Source organism: Chenopodium quinoa, unplaced genomic scaffold (genome assembly GCF_001683475.1).
Source record: "Chenopodium quinoa cultivar QQ74 unplaced genomic scaffold, ASM168347v1, whole genome shotgun sequence".
Taxonomy (NCBI): domain Eukaryota; kingdom Viridiplantae; phylum Streptophyta; class Magnoliopsida; order Caryophyllales; family Amaranthaceae; genus Chenopodium; species Chenopodium quinoa.
The window spans coordinates 2,526,707-2,543,344 of record NW_018743391.1 but is presented as its reverse complement, the minus strand read 5'-3'; the positions used below and the strand labels follow the sequence as shown (position 1 = coordinate 2,543,344).

The 16,638-nt window shown below is 37.8% G+C and overlaps 2 protein-coding genes across 2 annotated transcripts; one reads left to right on the top strand and one right to left on the bottom strand.

The window, feature by feature from the left end:
* The first annotated feature begins 5,543 nt into the window (after positions 1–5,543).
* On the top strand, positions 5,544–8,192 carry LOC110738594. The gene is made up of 6 exons (XM_021918987.1): positions 5,544–5,742; positions 5,848–6,185; positions 6,282–6,569; positions 7,203–7,529; positions 7,677–7,850; positions 7,974–8,192. Exons 1-6 carry the CDS (start codon positions 5,544–5,546, stop codon positions 8,190–8,192), a joined length of 1,545 nt encoding a protein of 514 aa, XP_021774679.1.
* Positions 8,193–15,047: 6,855 nt separating this feature from the next.
* Positions 15,048–15,374, bottom strand: LOC110738593. The gene has a single exon (XM_021918986.1). It carries the CDS (start codon positions 15,372–15,374, stop codon positions 15,048–15,050), a length of 327 nt encoding a protein of 108 aa, XP_021774678.1.
* Positions 15,375–16,638: the final 1,264 nt, after the last annotated feature.

Genomic DNA, 16,638 nt, shown 5'->3' with positions numbered 1-16,638 from the left:
TTTTTTTTATGTGCTACATTTTTTTTACATATTTAGATAAAATTCCTAACATCAAAAGATAATATTTTATATTTAATAAATTTAAAATTAAAAATGTCATTCGCCAATTTTACTTGCGTGGCATTTGAATTAATTAATTTTAAAAGAAAATAATAATCTCTTAATTAATTGGCTACAACTAAACTTTATAATCTTACATGGCGCGATAAGAAAATTAAATCCTACGTGGCTCTCTAAAACCTCGGGAAAAAACTCCTATTTATATTTCTTACATATTTAGATAAAATTTCTAACGTCAAAAGATAATGTTTTATATTTAATTAATTTAAAATTAAAAATATCATTCGCAAATTTTGCTTGCGTGACATTTGAATTAATTAATTCAAAAAGAAAATAATAATCTTACCAATTGTTGTTGTGGGGGATCGAACACAGGTCCTCTCTATCAAGTGTAGTCCCAATCACCACTGCACAAACAGCCCGTGAAAGCTATTAATGGTCAAAATATTATAGAGATAAGCATAAAATGACAAATGATCAATAAAATAAAAGGAAGAAGTATGGATGTGCAAATGAAAATTAATGACAACGGAGTGTTCTTCAATTATTTGATACAAAGTAGTTATTATTTAACTATCGTGCAATTAGAGAATTAAACTTGAACGCACAGTCCATGTGTAGAAGGGACCTAAAATCTAGTTGAGCTTAACAAGTGCTCATGAATAGACAAAGAAAAGTACAGTTCCCTTGGAAAAACACAAAAGTTATATTTCCGAATTTAAAAATAAAAACATAAAAATGGGATATTAATTACTCCGTAGAATGAAACTAAAATCCATGTGTAAAAAATCATTCAAACTTACTAAACATACTACAAATTTTTCCCTACACCCCTGTGTAGATAGCACTGCCTGCACCCCCTCTTCATCATAATGACGTCATCTTATAATTTTTCGGTAACGAGTCATATATAAAATGTTCATTTTAGTATATATAAATGTTCATTTTGTAAATATAAATGTTCAGATTTGTATCATTAAATGTTCTATCTTGTTAATACAACGTACTATATACTCATTGTTTCTTAAGCATAACTTTTTTTTAAATCTTTTTATGTATGTACACATGCTTAATTTATTAATTTAAAGTAAATTTTTTTATTTAAAAAATATAAATATATTTTTATAAAAAAAAAAATCATAAGTGAAAATCTTAAACTTCAATTCAAAAATGTACATATCATATACTTAGTATATATGTTTATTATAAAATGAATTGAACATTGTCTCTAACTTAGTACATTTGGTATACATAAAAATTATGTAGAATTGTCATCCTTGTAATAGATACCCTTCTGCGTACTCTTATGATGTTTAATTTGTGTGTTTTCCTTACACATATATTTTCTTCAATACATACATTATATCGTCTTCAACTTTTTTTTATTTTTTTTATTTCATTGTCCTATGTGATAAGAGATCAAAATATATTTGAGGAATAAAACAAAGGTTGGATTTTTAGAAGAATAAAGTGTAAAGGTTGGATTTTTCTTTTCCATTTTTCCTAATAACAAACAAGTATTAAAATTAAAACAAATGTCTTTTAATGTGAGGATGAATGAATAAGTATAAATCTAAATAACATGTTTATATATGAGAATAAATATTGAATTATATTGCAAATGAACATCTTTCTATATAAGAATGAACATATAATGTAAAGAGAATGAACATGTATCGGATTTAATTGAAAATAAATGAACATAAAATCCATCTAAAATGATCAATGTTCCACCCAAGATGAAAATTTACAATAGATTGATAAAAAATATAGGAAGGAAATGGAGATCATGACTTTTATCATAATTCTAATAACCATATATTAATACGTGCATGAACATATACTAGTATATAAATGAACATCAAAATGAAAATGAACATTCATGTATGAGCTGAATTTATATTTCTATAATCATATGAAATGGAACAAATCCAGAAATTAAGGCAATTAAACTCAATTTTTTTCTAGTAAATTTATAATTTTTTTTTTCCTGACAAGCATGAAGCAGGGGATTATATTAAAGCTTTGTTCTCTAAAACAAACACACTTACATCATGAGGGAAATCATTGATTAGAAATCATTGATAAAAATTAATTCAACTTAAAGTAGATTATTATACAAAACATCTTATAAGAAATCACTGAGTCGTGTTTGGGTCTCGAAATCTTCTTTTGATAAAAATTATAAGAAATAAAAAATTAGGGTTTGTATTTTTTTTTGAAAATAAACAAAATCAACTTACAATTTGATTGTTAGTCATTTTATGATCTTTTGTAGAAATTTTCTGCAATTTGTCTCTTGCATGCAATATTTTGGTAGAGATCTAAGAGCATTTGAATATTTTTGTAAGACAAATTTGGGAGATTTTGATAGTTAAGGAGTGAAAAAATGGAGAGAGAAAGGGGTAAAATTATGAGGAGAGAGAAATTTAGAATGTTGGTAAAATTATACTCCGTAGGAAAATTGATTTATAAAATGAGAGAGAAAATGTGGGAAACAAATTTTTATTGTTTATAGGTTGTATAGTGTAATAGTGTATGTGGGAGGGAGGTGTATGTAGGTAATTAGGTATTAATACCTACACTAGGGTGTAGGTGTTAATAACTATTCAACAACTACCAACTTTGCAACAAGCTGGGTCTTGATTTGCGAGAATTGGGCTTCGGTCTTAATGAGCTTCATTAACTTGAGTATACTTTGGACCTCTTTTATTTAATCGGGCTCTTAATTATCGTACTAAATTTCTCTAACACGGTCTTGGGCTTTAAATACACGGTCATAAAATACGATCTGATTCTAATATCTTCATAGTGGCTCAAAAAACTCGGAAATTATCATAAATCTGCAAATTCCTACAAAATAATATCAACTCTACAAAAACACTAGAAAACGTATATTAGTAATAAAAATAGCTCCGGAGAGCTCAAATAAACACATAAATGACCGTGGAACGGAGAATATATATATATATATATATATATATATATATATATTCCCCTGAGTCTTTTTTTCACCATATACCCATGAACTTTTTAAACTTTCATCATATACCCTCGAGTTTTCACAAAAATACACAATATACCCTCATGACTTGGTTAAAAGTTGGAACGCCAAGTGTTGCTGCCTCGCAACTTGGCTAAAAGTTTAGCTTTATATATTAGTTATATGATATATATGTTCGAGTAAAATATTGGTTTAAATACATCCCAATCACGACACAAATTGGACATAAAATTTTTTAGAAACTCTTAACACTAACTCGTTTTTTATTTATTTATTTATTTTTTTATTTCGTGTCCAATTTGTGTTGTGTCATTTAAAAACAGTATTAGGCTCGTTAATCAATTTCGAATAAAATATTGGTTTTTTTCTGAGGTGATTTGGGATGTGTTAACTTTGCGTGGGAATTTCAACACTAACTCGATCTATTTAATTAAACATGTTTATAACCCTTGATATAACCCAACATTTTCATCTTCAATTTGTGTCGTCGTGTTAGCGTTTGCTAACTCTATTAACAATACCTTAACCTTGTTCGAAATTATATTGTATGAATGAGGTTGGATGAAGAGACTAAGAGAGCTTTCTCTATTTTAATTTTTTTTCAAAATTAAATAATTTATCTTACGTACTTTGTATAAAAGGTATAAAAGTATAAAAGAACATTACATATAAATAAAAGAACATTACTTATAAATAAAAAAGTCGTAGTTGTTTCGGATGAAAATAATAGGACCTTGCCGAAGGTTCGAAGAAGTGGATGAAGAATAGCTCGGTCCAAATGATGTTGGGCCGAGGGTTTCCTGCATAGCAAACACACGTAAACTGGCCTCGGGGTTTGTGCCGAGGAAGGCCCCTCCGATGCCGAAGTCAAACAGTGTTTAGAGAGAGAAAGCTATGCAAGAGTATTAATTGCTTGAGGCTTGAATGTGAATGAACCATAAATGATGTAATTGAAGGCTTTTATACCTTAGCATGACAAGGAGAAGAGGTGAGCTTGAGGTCATATGGGCTGACCATGATGACTTGGTTCGTTGACTTGAGATTGACTTGGCAGGATTGGAGGCTTGGGCCTTGACCTTGACTTGGATTGGATCATTTAATGACCGGGCCCAATTAGGCATAATTGGACCCAAACAACTTGCCCCCCAGACCCGATTTGGAAGGATGACGGGTCGGGTTTGAATTTAACAAAAATGGAGGGAAGTAAATGATTTAATAAAAAAAAAAAGATTTAAATTTTAAACAGTCATTAACGAAATAACTGTAATAAGGATAATTAGTAGGAAGTTAGACGAATAATGGGCGGTTAATCAAAAGGGAGTGTGTTTAACGGTTACTTAAGGAGGCATTTAAGAGGAATTAAGAATTCTGACCCTCGAAATTCTTATTTCTGGGGAAAAAAAAGGCCAGATTTGCTCTCTCTCTCCTCATTTCTTCCCCAATTCGCACTCGAATTTCCCTGAAAACGTCATGCTCCGCTTCAAAACTTCACTCAACACCCCGAAATCAAAGCTTGAAGATTGTATCGTTTCTCCGACTAGTTTAATCGGCTAATTTCACTTCATATAAAGGTAAATTTCTTCGAATTTCCCCTGACTTTCTTGAATTTTTGAAAGAATTCCCTCTTTTTTCGACTTTTCTCTTGTGAACCCGACAATGGCTAGAGGAAGTGGACGCCAACCTAGACGACGAGGTCAGGCTAGGGACCCAAGGGGTCGCGCCGACGTCTGGAACGGGGAAAGAGTAAGGGAAGACCTAGAGGAGGGTATTCCGACCACTCCCTTGAACGCTGCGGCACCCCAACAAGGTGCTGAGGTTGGTGGCGCTGAGTAGGAGGAGGTTCTGCCTGTTGTGCCTTAGAGCTTGCTCCCCGGGCACGTTGAATGGAAAAACGCCGAAGCCCTTGCAGCTATGAGGAGAAATACGCCTTACTCTTGGTGGGTCAGGCATGCCGAAGCCTATCGGTTCGCCGAACAGATAGAGCTGCATTACGGTATCTTTGAAGAGGATGGGTACTGGTGCCGAATGCCTGCGCCCGCTAAGAGAATCCATTGTCCACCTCCTGGGTATGTGGGGGTGTACACTCGGCAGCTAAAGTACGGGCTCTGGTTCCCTTTGGATCCCTTCGTCAGGGATATTTTGATAAAGTACAGGATTTCCCTGTGCCAATTGACACCCGTCAGCATTTGGCGGGTGATGACTTATCTCTAGGTATGCCGGTTCTTTGCTGTTGAGCCGAACCTGCATTGCTTTCGAAAGGTGAATAAGTTGGTGCCGAACACCCAGAGTCAATATGGTCAGCACGACTCTGGCTGGTGGCGAATGGAGAGCCATCCGCAATACTTGACTATGTGGCCGAACGATTCTTCGGATAAGGATTGGAGCGAGGGGCCAGTGGATCTGGGTAAGAGCCCCAGCGGATCCAGAGCACCCCCACTTTTTCGGGGCTCCCCGCTACCTCTCCAGGCCTGATCCGAACATGCAGGATTTGGGTCCTGAAGACCCTGATGCCCTTCGCCACCCCAGCTACGAGCAGATTAACTTTTTCGGGAAGCAAGAAAATCCCGGGGGAACTGGCCGAATGAAGTTCATCCCGACGAGATGGCTTCCAGAAAACCATTACGTCTTCCAAGAGAAGATGCTGGCGGTTGTCGGCCTCAGCCGAAAGCACAGAGGCGGTAAGTACCTTCGGCTGGGGTCGAGGACTTGCTTTATTTGCTTCCTTTTCGCTTTATTTTTAATGTCTGCTTCATTAAGCTAACTCTTTTACTCTGCCCTTTTAGAGCTGAGCGAGGCCACTTCAGGGATTGACTATGATCGGCTAGGTGTGAATGCTGAAAGAGTCATCTTAGACCGGGCTACCGCAATCACTGACCCGAAGGACCGTCCACTGCATCTGCATTCAACGGGTCATCAGATTGAGGCTGCTGCAGATTATCTAAAGCAGAAACCTTGGTGGGCGAAGCAGGATCCTTTGAGGCCTTTGCTGTCTGAAGAAGAACAGGTTGCTCGGACAGCTGAGAACGTTACTAGGGCGATTGAAGCCTTAGAAGGAGGTGAAGGGACCTTTGGTGCTTTCGAGCAGGGAACTTCTGCAGCCGAAGATCAGCCGAGGGTTTCGGTGAGTTCCTTAGTCCTTTTCTTTCGTTGTTTTTCTTCTTCTTTTTTTTTTTATTTTTTTTTTAACTCGAGCCCTTCCTGCCCCCCATTTCTACAGTCTGAAGAAGGAAGCGGAAGGAGAGAAGGGAAAGCACCTGTTCGTCCTGAAGATTTGTCATCGTCCGAATCTAAAGAATCTGATATGGATGAGCAGCCCCCGACCAAAAGAAGGAGGAAGAGGATAACAGTACTAGGTCCTCGTCAGTTTCAGACGAGGCCGATGCCTACTGGAGGCATCAGCATAAGGGAGCCTGATGAAGGTAGAGGCTCGCCGAGGGCTCCCCCTCCGCCAGAAAACCCTCCTCCTCGAACCCCTCCACCACCTCCCGAAACTCGAGAAATGGAGGTGGATCAAAGGACTCCTGACCCGAAAGGGGGGGGTTCAGGGGGAAGATCTGAACCAAGGGAGTGCCGCAGGGCATTCTGTTGAAGCTGCTGAGAAACCCGCTGCAGAGGGTTTCTCGGCTGATATTGAGAGAGAGGTTGACGCGCTGATCAGTCAACCTGAGACAGGAGAGGAAGAGGAGGTCGCAGTTGTCAACCTGGTGGAGTTCAGCTGGGCTCCACTGAAGGGGAGAAGAATGCTGAGCCAGATAAGGTTCAGGAGGTTCCTTCGTCTTCCTTTCCTTCATTCCAGACATTACATTCTGGAGACATGGGTTTCTAGGCCCCCCGCATTTCAATCCCCGACCACGTTTGGGAGCTTATCTGGGGTCAGAACCGAGGAGCTGCGGCCTACTTCGACGACCTTATTGGCATGTCCGAGGTAGATCGGGCTAGGGTGTGGTCACTTAAGGCCACTACTGGAATGGGGGAGTCTAGCCGAAGGGTCCCTGATCGTGTCAGAGATAATCAGTGACAACTGATGCAGGTACTTTGCCGTTTATTTCCCCTTTCTCTAGTTCAACTCTTCAGTTCAAAGTTATTTTACTATTGTTGTTTTTTTATTATTATTTTACTGACGTGCCCTTGTAATCAGGTCATGCACAATCAGACTCTTACTGTAGAGCTAATAGACACTCTCCAAGACAAGCTGGAGAATGCTTGGGAGGACACGAAAATTGCCCAAGAAGAGGCAAAGCTAGCAGTGCTGAAGCAGCAGGCTGCTGAAGAGAAGCAGGCCGAGGCTGAGAAGTATGAGAAGCAGGCTGCACAGGCCCTCCAAACCTTCTGCCATGCCATGGAGACTGAAGTCTTCCCAACTCTGATGGCCGGGGAGAAGGTCATTAACGAGTTCGGGGCCTTCGACATCCCTAGCTTCAAGGCGGCCATTGCACGCTGGGTGGCTGATGAGGCAGCTGGGCAGGTCTAGGAGATGCAGCAGAGGCTAGAGGCCCTTGAGTCCAGTAAGATGGCTGCCGACGAGGCACTCCAGGCTAGGGACGCCCAGCTTTCCGCAGCCCGAGCTGCTGCTGAGGCCTAGGATCAGAAGCTGCAAAATCTGGAGGATCAGCTGAAGGCTAAAGAGGATGATCTGTCCCAGGCTAAGGCCGAAGCTTCACGGGTTCAGTCGGAGCTAAATGAACAAAATACTTCCTCCTCCAAACTCTTTGATGAGTTGAACAAATCTAAAAAGGATTTGGAGGAGAGTCAAAAGAAGCTGGCTGATGCTGAAGCCTTGCTCCATGTTAGCCTCTATATCCAGGAAGAGTATGAGATGGGCTACACTAACGGGTTTAGGGTGGCCAAGAGGTTGGCTCTCCATGCTGAGCCTTATCTGGATTGGGCTAAGTGTGTTGTCTGGGTCTAGGATCCCGAAGATCCCCATATGAAGTTCCCTACTCCCATTGAGTTCGAAATTTTGAAAGCTGAAGAAGCCGAGGAGGAAGCCGAACTAAGGGAGATAGAGGCTGAACAGAGAGCAACGGAAGCCCAGATGAAAGCCCAGCCTGCCTCTTCTGATGCCGGAGCTGAGTCTGCCCAGGAACAAGGCAATGCTGACCAGCCTGACCCTTCGGCTGAAGTATAGGAACTCGGGCAGTCGTCTTCAGAATCTTGCGGATCAACGTGTGCTTAACTTTAGACTTGCCGCTTTCTGAATATTTCTTTTTGCCTTGTTTTTTGCTTCATCTTGCCTTGATGTACAAACAGTTTAATTTTTGTCTTTGTACGTATTTCAGCAGTTGTTATTTTCCGCTTGTGGGCGGCTGCCGATATTTTCTTTCTATGTTTTCAGACCATTATCTTTGTAGCTCGTAATCCGAGCATACTTTTTATCTATGAATCTGATATTCTCCTCTTATTGCCTTGCTTTGAACTTGCATGCTTGCTTTTCCGAATTTTTAAATTCTAATTCTTCGCATAATTTGCTAAGTAAAAAGCTTTGGAATGAAGGTCTCATCTGAGGCTGTCTGCACTTGTAGAGCATCTTGTCCCCCCCCCCCCAGAATTGAAGACTTGGCCTTTGGATTTCTGGGATGGTTTCTTATTATATTTTTTTTGCTTTCGGTTGAAGCAAAGTGAATTTCTAACAGTTATGCTATTGCTCTTGATTTTCTGCCTATTAGAAAGAATGGATACCTGAAACACAGGGCCAGCTGAAGGCAATGTTTCAGATAATGGCTCTCTGGGATACAAGGCTCAATTAAGGCAATATCCCAGATTTGTCCATGGACTCACTGCCTTGCAGAACAGGTCTTGCTGAAGTTTTCGCCCCAGCCGAAAGACCAGTGTTCTTTAAAAAGGCGGGTTCATCATGTAGGAGTTTATAGGTACTACGCAGCGGAAAAACATGAATCATATTCAATCAAGTACCAATCCCAAGAATCACATGCATAACACACAAGACACATAATCATACCTTTGACGCGTGAATTCCACGAAGCTATTCGACAGGCAAATCAGGGAGAGAATAGAGCCCCAAGCATTGCTCCTCTACTTAGTCCACGAGATTCGAACGAGCCGTCCACCAATACTAGATTGGTCGAGTGATTGAGGAAAACCGCGATCACCACCTTTATGGACAACCGACCACCGCACGAACCACCACCACCACGACACACCGCCGGCGCCTAGGAGGAGGAGAGAGCCGTGAGAGAGAGGACTTTGAGAGGGTTGGGTTTCGTGTTTGCTAATTCGGGTTTGATCACACTGATCAGTTAATTCCTTCTATCCTTGCAAACCTAGGCACCTAGTCTATTTATAATCTCATTATATTTAGACTAGGGCACGAAGCCCAAAACTCCTACTAATCCACTACATAGCCGGCCACCTAGAGTGATGAGGCCCATGATGGGCCTCGTCCTCTAATGCTCGATCTAGCCCCTTTGTATGACCTTATAACATCCATCCAATTGGTCTATTTTACTAGTCCAAAGATCGTTAGTACCTCTAGCTATGGAAAAACGACACCCAAAAGTACGAACTTAATTATCTCCATAATTTGATCCATTTATATATCTAGTAATTGCACACGACGAAGACATAACTCCTTCAATCTCCCACTTGTCTGAGACAAGGGTGCAATATTCAAATTCCTTAAGTCAATATATGTGTCGATTTGATAATATGATTGCATCACATGTCGAGATCATATTAATCTACAAATCGTTTCTTGAAATCTGAGTTAGAATTACAAAACCAAATGATTAATGTGTAATGCATTTGAACGCGGCCACGTATTTTCTGAATTCTCCCTCTTTAAGCGGCCATGACACATTTCCTAATTTAATAGGTAGACTCTATCCAATCTTGTGGTAACATGACTCCCACTCAACTTCTGAAATAACCGGGAAACACCCTTTATAATCTCCAGTTACGGCTAGACGTTTGAGTGTACCATAGTCACAACATCCATTGAATGAAATCAATGTTCCACTCATGTCAAAGGATTCCACTAATATATACGGAAGCTCTATACTTGAACTTCAAAGTAGGTCAATAGTTCGATCATGCATCATTCATGCATATCCAAGTGATTGACCGAGCATCACTATGCCCCTATAGCCCATGAAACTTCGCTATCCAATCAATCTTACATGCTAGTCCATTTATTGAAATCATTTATGTCCACTTTAATGATCTCGAACTAGGAACTTTAAATAATATATGATTTTGTTCACCTGTGGGGTTTCAATTCACCAGGTCATCAACCTGATGAGCCCATCAATTCATAATTATTTTGGACATTTTATTTAATTTCCAAAACCATAATTAAATAAGAGAAATAATAATTTCTATTTTAAACGTAATTCTGCAAATTGATGCATTTCTCATGTAATATGTTTTCTCAAAACATATACAACTTAAATTACACAACTTGCTTCAATCCTAGGACTTTAATATGACTCTCATATCTTAGTCCATGGAAGGAGTTTAGTGATTTCTCACTTATAATAAAACTTTGCAGAACACGACCTTCCGCTGGTCAGTGATCTCATAATTGAGGTGATATCTCATATCCTTTTGTTTGGATTTGTGATGTGACTCTAGCCTCTTTGTTCTTTGGCAAAGGTGACCTATTAGTCACATGACATTCTAATCCGAACTTCCTCTGTAACTATCTGACTATAGTTTAATACACATATTCTGACATCGAGTATGCAACAGTGCTCTGCTTTGAACTCTCCAAGCTCACTGTCCTTTTCCATCCAGACACGAACATGCATTTAGATCACCATCTAGAATCATCTTGCCTGTTTGGAAACTTGCATTCGTGTAACCTTTTGACAACTTTCTTAAATTACCATTTAACACAATAGCTAGAAATATTCCTTTTAGTGCTTCTCAAGTACTCAAGGACTTTTCTTGGTAATTCTCCGTATGCTTATTCTGAATTTGCTTGAATTCTGCTACACATGCACAAGTCATATGCAACATCTTGTTTTGTACATTTCATGGCATAAATAATGGACCCTTTTGCAAAAGCATGAGGTACATTATCCATACAACTCAACTCTATTAGCTTTTGAAGGCACTAAGTCTTACTGAGTGTATTACCATGAAACATGGGAATATATCCTATCTTAGAGTCTTGCTTCATGAACTTGTCAAACTCCTTATCAACATAAGTCTCTCGATTCATTCCAATCATTCTTCAAGATTTACTTCATGGATCTTAATTCCCAATATGTACTCAACATCTCCTAAGTCTATCATATTGAAACAATCTTTCTAACCATTTCTTGACTCATTCAAGCATTGATATATCATTTCATATGAACTATATGTCAACTACATACTAGACTAAAAAGACCAATTGCTCCCACTAAACTTCTTGTCTCTACAAGAATTCTTTCGTTCTACTAAGGAAATCAAATTGTTTGATTGCCTAATCAAAAGCGAATGGTCCAACTCCTTAATGCTTACTTCAATCCATAAAATGAATTTCTGAAGTTTGCAAAACTTTCTAGGAATTTATGGATTTCAAAACTCTTAGGATGTATCATATACATTTTCACTATCACGAACATTTCATGAAGGTGATTTTGATATCATAACTAGAATAATCCGAATAGGCTTACCCAACTAATAGGTTTGACCCTATTTGTAAGACTATTATGGACAAACACATCTTTACAAACATGGAGTCCATACTGGATTTCATGGCTTTAATCCATTTACTGAGTTGACACTTATCCAAAGCTTGCTTGTAGGGCATGGATTCTAACCGATCTAATAAGAAAATTTTAGCATCCACCTTTTTCAGAATTTCAACAAACTGTTTGTTTTGATCCTAAGTCACCTACGATAGGTATGAGCGACAATAGAATTATTCTCTTCAACTCTTTGAAGTCTTTCATTCTAGTGGGACGATAGAAGCCTCGCTAGTTGAATTAGCTTGCTTTGACACATGTTTTATCAAATTAGCTGATTTCATATGCCTTCGTCTCTGATGTAGTGTTATCCACATCCATTTGTAGCTCGTCTCGAATCTCATCGAGATCTAACTTTACTCCCACTTGGCTTTGTAGGAAGACATTCTTTCTATAAAGTCACTATCGCGAGCAACAAACACTTTGTTTCTACGCGATTGTAGGAATAATACCTCTTAGTTTCCATGAGAAGACCCATGAAGAACTACATTTCTGATTTAGGGTGTATTATGTTATCTTTGTAAACATTTTACATTGATTTCATAACCCTTAATCCTGTTTAGAAAAGATAACTTTTGGAACATTTCCAAATCATAACTCTTATGACATCTTTTCTACTGCTTTGGTTAAGTTTCTTGTTTAGTATATTCGCAATTGTTGTTGTTCTAATGCATATCCTCAAAATGATATTTGTAAATCATTAAATTTTGGATCGAACAATGGCAAGCAAAGTTTGATTCCTTCTTCATAAACATACAATTTAATTGTAATGTTTCTGGATTGTGAATTAATTCAACAATTCCCTTTAGATGATCATTCCTTTGAGTAAATATTTATCACAACAATCATATTGTGGTGTTAAATTGTTTTATCTCAAACTGATTTTACATTTCATTTTTGGAATTTTGAACTTTTCAATTATTCCAAGCTTTACTTCATTAAGTAATTATCGATATGCTTACTTAAATCGTTAGTAAAAGCAATGAAATAGTTAAATCTCTCTTTGCTAATTTTGAACTTATTGGTTCACATACATCATATGTATGAGTTCCAAAAGGTCATTTTAGCTTCTTTTACCCTTTCTACTAAAAGGCAACTTGGTCATCTTAACTTTTAACAAGCATGACTTCTAATTCTCAAGTGATTCATAATCATATAAGAATGAGAGTCCATCCAAAACTTTGGATGTGCAAATGGTTAATGTGACCTAACTTTACTTGTTATAAGTAAGTGTACTTTGAATCATCTAAATTTACTTTTGTGATCTACTTATATCAATGACATAAAACAAAATTAACTCATATCTAGCAAAATGAAAACAATTTATTACCTTGGTCATGGATCAACACTTGTCCAAGCCTAGTAAACCAAATTCAGTATTCAAAACAAGAAAACCAAAATATTGTCTCATCAAAACTGGAAATTGTTCTAAAATCATGATAAACTAATCAAAATTTAAAACTATGAAGCTATCTCTGGCCACTCTAACACTTCTAGTGCACCTTCAAGCTCCATTTCCATGCTAGCTTCACTTATTTGCCGCGCAACATCACTATGTTAAGCACTGCAACTTGGTATCTAAAGCATGTGGTGAATATACTTGGCACTCATAGGAAGTGGGAATTGACATTACGATTAGGGACAACGATTAGGGACAAAGAAAAGTAGGGAGCCGCCAACAAGTTTTTAAGGAACTTGTAAACCGTTCACGGATCATAAAAGGCAACCACGATAAAGGGACAACGATAGGCAACAACGATTGACCCGTGAAGGTTACACCCCATTCATAATCCATGAGATTACTAACTCCATATGGTTCGGAACCACGAAAGGAGGATCGGGGATGATGGTACGAAGTGAGTCATGGAGTCACATTCGCCCGTATTGGCCTCTACTCGATTCTTATATTGAAAAGCATTCCTGTGATCTGAAAGGCATACAAACAAAATATTCAATTTTCTCCAAACTATTATTAAGCTAAATTGGTTGAATATTAATGCAACATATAATTCTAAAATATTAGTGATCACTTGATTAAATAACAAGATTAAAAGGATCCTAAACCGGTTGTCCAAATTATCTTATTAGGTGTGATTTTCAATTACATATTCCCTTTAAACATGCAATATGGTGATCATAAATATAATAAAACAACATTAATATTAAAACCAAATTAATCACAATTCCAACAACATAAAATCGTTAGAAAAATAATAAAAATAAAAGGAGCATGATCCTTACTTTGATTCTGTTTGTTTGCAACTACAAAATAATAAACGAGTTAGTAACTTCAAGGAAATAATAAAACAATAACTAAATTAAACTAAATAAAATAAATTTGATTTTGGGGCCAAACCCTCAAAGAGTTCTACCTTTCACGCCTTGGTTTAAGGACATAACCTCGAGTAAAATATGGACTCCTTTGAGTGCTTGAAGAAGGAATTTTGAAGTGAAAAGGGTAGGCTAGTGCTTAGGCTAATAGCATAGAAGAGAGAAAATAAAATAATAAAATTACTCGGTGCCCCGTACATCAGAAATGAGGGGGCATTTATAGAGAAAATGTGCTGAGGGAGCACACGGAACCCTAAAATGATAAAAACCCTAAAAACGTATCCCGTGACACGGTCAGACTATCTAGTGACACGGGAAGCTCTGTCGTCAGACGGTACACTTTCCCGTGACACGGTACACTTTTGGAGTGACGCGGGAAATTTTCAGAAAACGGGATGAAAAACGTGTTAAGGGTTTACGCGGAAAGGACACGGAATGTCCCGTGTCACGGCAGACCTCACGTGTCACGGGAAGTCCCACCGTCAGACGAGAAGGATTCCCGTGACACGGTGGCAGTCTGCCGTGGCGCGGGAATTTCCAGTCCATTTTCCGTCTAAATACATTTTTAACCATAATTTTCTTCGGCTTTTTAAGTGTCGATTGATAATTTCGGGCCTTTTCTGACTTTTATTATTCGGGCTAAAATTAAAATAAAAATAAATAAAAGGTTTGGGCCAAAAATAAATAATAAGACAATAAAATAAAAAAAAGTTTGGGCTTAAAATTAATTAATAAGTTTGGGCTGAAATTAAAACTATGCCTTTACCAAACAGCAAGACTAATCCATGGACCATTCAAAGGTATGAATTTAATAAAATACGATTTTTTAAGCACTCTCAGGATTAAATACTAAACCCGACCAATAATGGTGGTGAAAGATTATTTATCATCGGGTTTGATTTTGGGGAGACATTTTTAGGTGTCTTCAGTATCATATACCTAAGTGAAAGTTAAAATGTTTATAACATTATACCTGAGGTTGATGCTCCATTCTTCTTGAGGAAGTCATGGTATTTCTGGCAATTTCGCTTCCAATGCCCCTTCTTCTTGCAGTAAAAGCATTCACTTTCACTTGCAGCCTTGGGCTTTGGAGTCGTCTTAGGCTTCTCAGGAGCCTTGGCAACTTTCTTGCCCTTGCTCTTGGCACTAGCCTTTTGCCCCTTCTTCTTAAACCCCTTTCCTTTTTTAATCATAAGAACTTCCTTCTTAGGTTCCTTAGGGATTTGTTTCTCAGCACTAACCAGCATTGCATGCAATTGATTCATAGTCTTTGCAGTGGTAGTCATGTTAAAATTCATGATAAACTGGTTGAAACTTTCTGTAGTGAATGGAGAATGATGTTTGTTGCCAAATCATCACTATATGGGTGCCCCAGTTTCTCCATACTTTGAATTAGGCCGATCATTTTGAAAACATGATCATGAACTGTGGCTCCCTTCTCCATCCTACAATCCAGAATCTCACGATGGAGCTCATACCTTTCAACTCTAGCTTGTTTCTTAAACAAAGCTTTGAGTTCTTGCATGATTGAGTAGGCATCCTGGTCCTCAAAACGCTTTTGAAGACTAGGCTCCATGGTAGCAATCATTAAGCAAGTGATAGGTATAGCTCTGTCATGAGCTTCCTTCTACTTCTTGATCTCTGCCACAGTTGGATTTTCTGGCAGAGGTCCTGGTAATGGGGTATCAATGATATCCTCTTTACCCTCAGATTTCAGAACAAGTCTTAGCATTCTTTCCCAAGTGGAAAAGTTCTCCCCTGTCAACCTATCCTTCTCAAGGAATGGTTGAAGGTTGTAAACATTGTTGTCATTGTGATTACGGCTACCCATCTATGTCAAAATAAGGCAAAGTTTAATAATTATGGTTAATTTAAAATTTAAAGTACCATAAACTCATTCATTTGGTAACTTTAAAGCACTTTATTCAATAATTAATTGATCCCAATTGAATTTAAGTGATTCCAAGATCCTTTATTTGTGCTATAATTGACCAGAATTTGGCCCTAACATCAACCATTACATTTTCAAGGCGAGTAAACTCTTTACTGATTACAACTCTTGTAACTCTTGGTTGAATAATTAATCATCACATGTTTAATTATTTCCTTTGCTTCAAGGTTCTAAACTCTTTAGGTAACCTTGTTGAGCACAACCAATTAAAAGTGTAAAATTTGTTTTACCCCCACTCCCCTAAGATATAATATGACACCCAGCTTTGGCATGACCCATCATAAATATCAAAGGTTTCATCGGGTTTTTAATTGGAAAAGCAATCTCAATATTACTGGGACCTAGATTTATTATGTTGTGATTATTTAGTGAACTCTAGCGCATCATCAATCAACATAAATAAAATCTAACATGCATAATCTACTAATGCAATAAATCATGGCATAGTATGACCCCTTAGTCCTAAGAAAACTAGAAATGAAAAAGCTCCCACTTGAATCGTCATGGATCTCCATCCACCTTTCTCCTTTGGGCCTTCACTTCATGGGCTTCTTTGGACTAACACTATTTAAATAACTATTCTATTTACTTTAAATAAA

Excerpts from the sequence above, each read along its gene's own strand:
- LOC110738594 (XM_021918987.1), top strand. The coding sequence starts at position 5,544 with ATGCAGGATTTGGGTCCTGAAGACCCTGATGCCCTTCGCCACCCCAGC. Across the intron at positions 7,530-7,676 it reads CTGATGAGGCAGCTGGGCAG|CTGAAGGCTAAAGAGGATGA; the intron begins GTCTAGGAGATG and ends CTGGAGGATCAG. Across the intron at positions 7,851-7,973 it reads ATGCTGAAGCCTTGCTCCAT|GATCCCGAAGATCCCCATAT; the intron begins GTTAGCCTCTAT and ends GTCTGGGTCTAG.
- LOC110738593 (XM_021918986.1), bottom strand. The coding sequence starts at position 15,374 with ATGACTACCACTGCAAAGACTATGAATCAATTGCATGCAATGCTGGTT.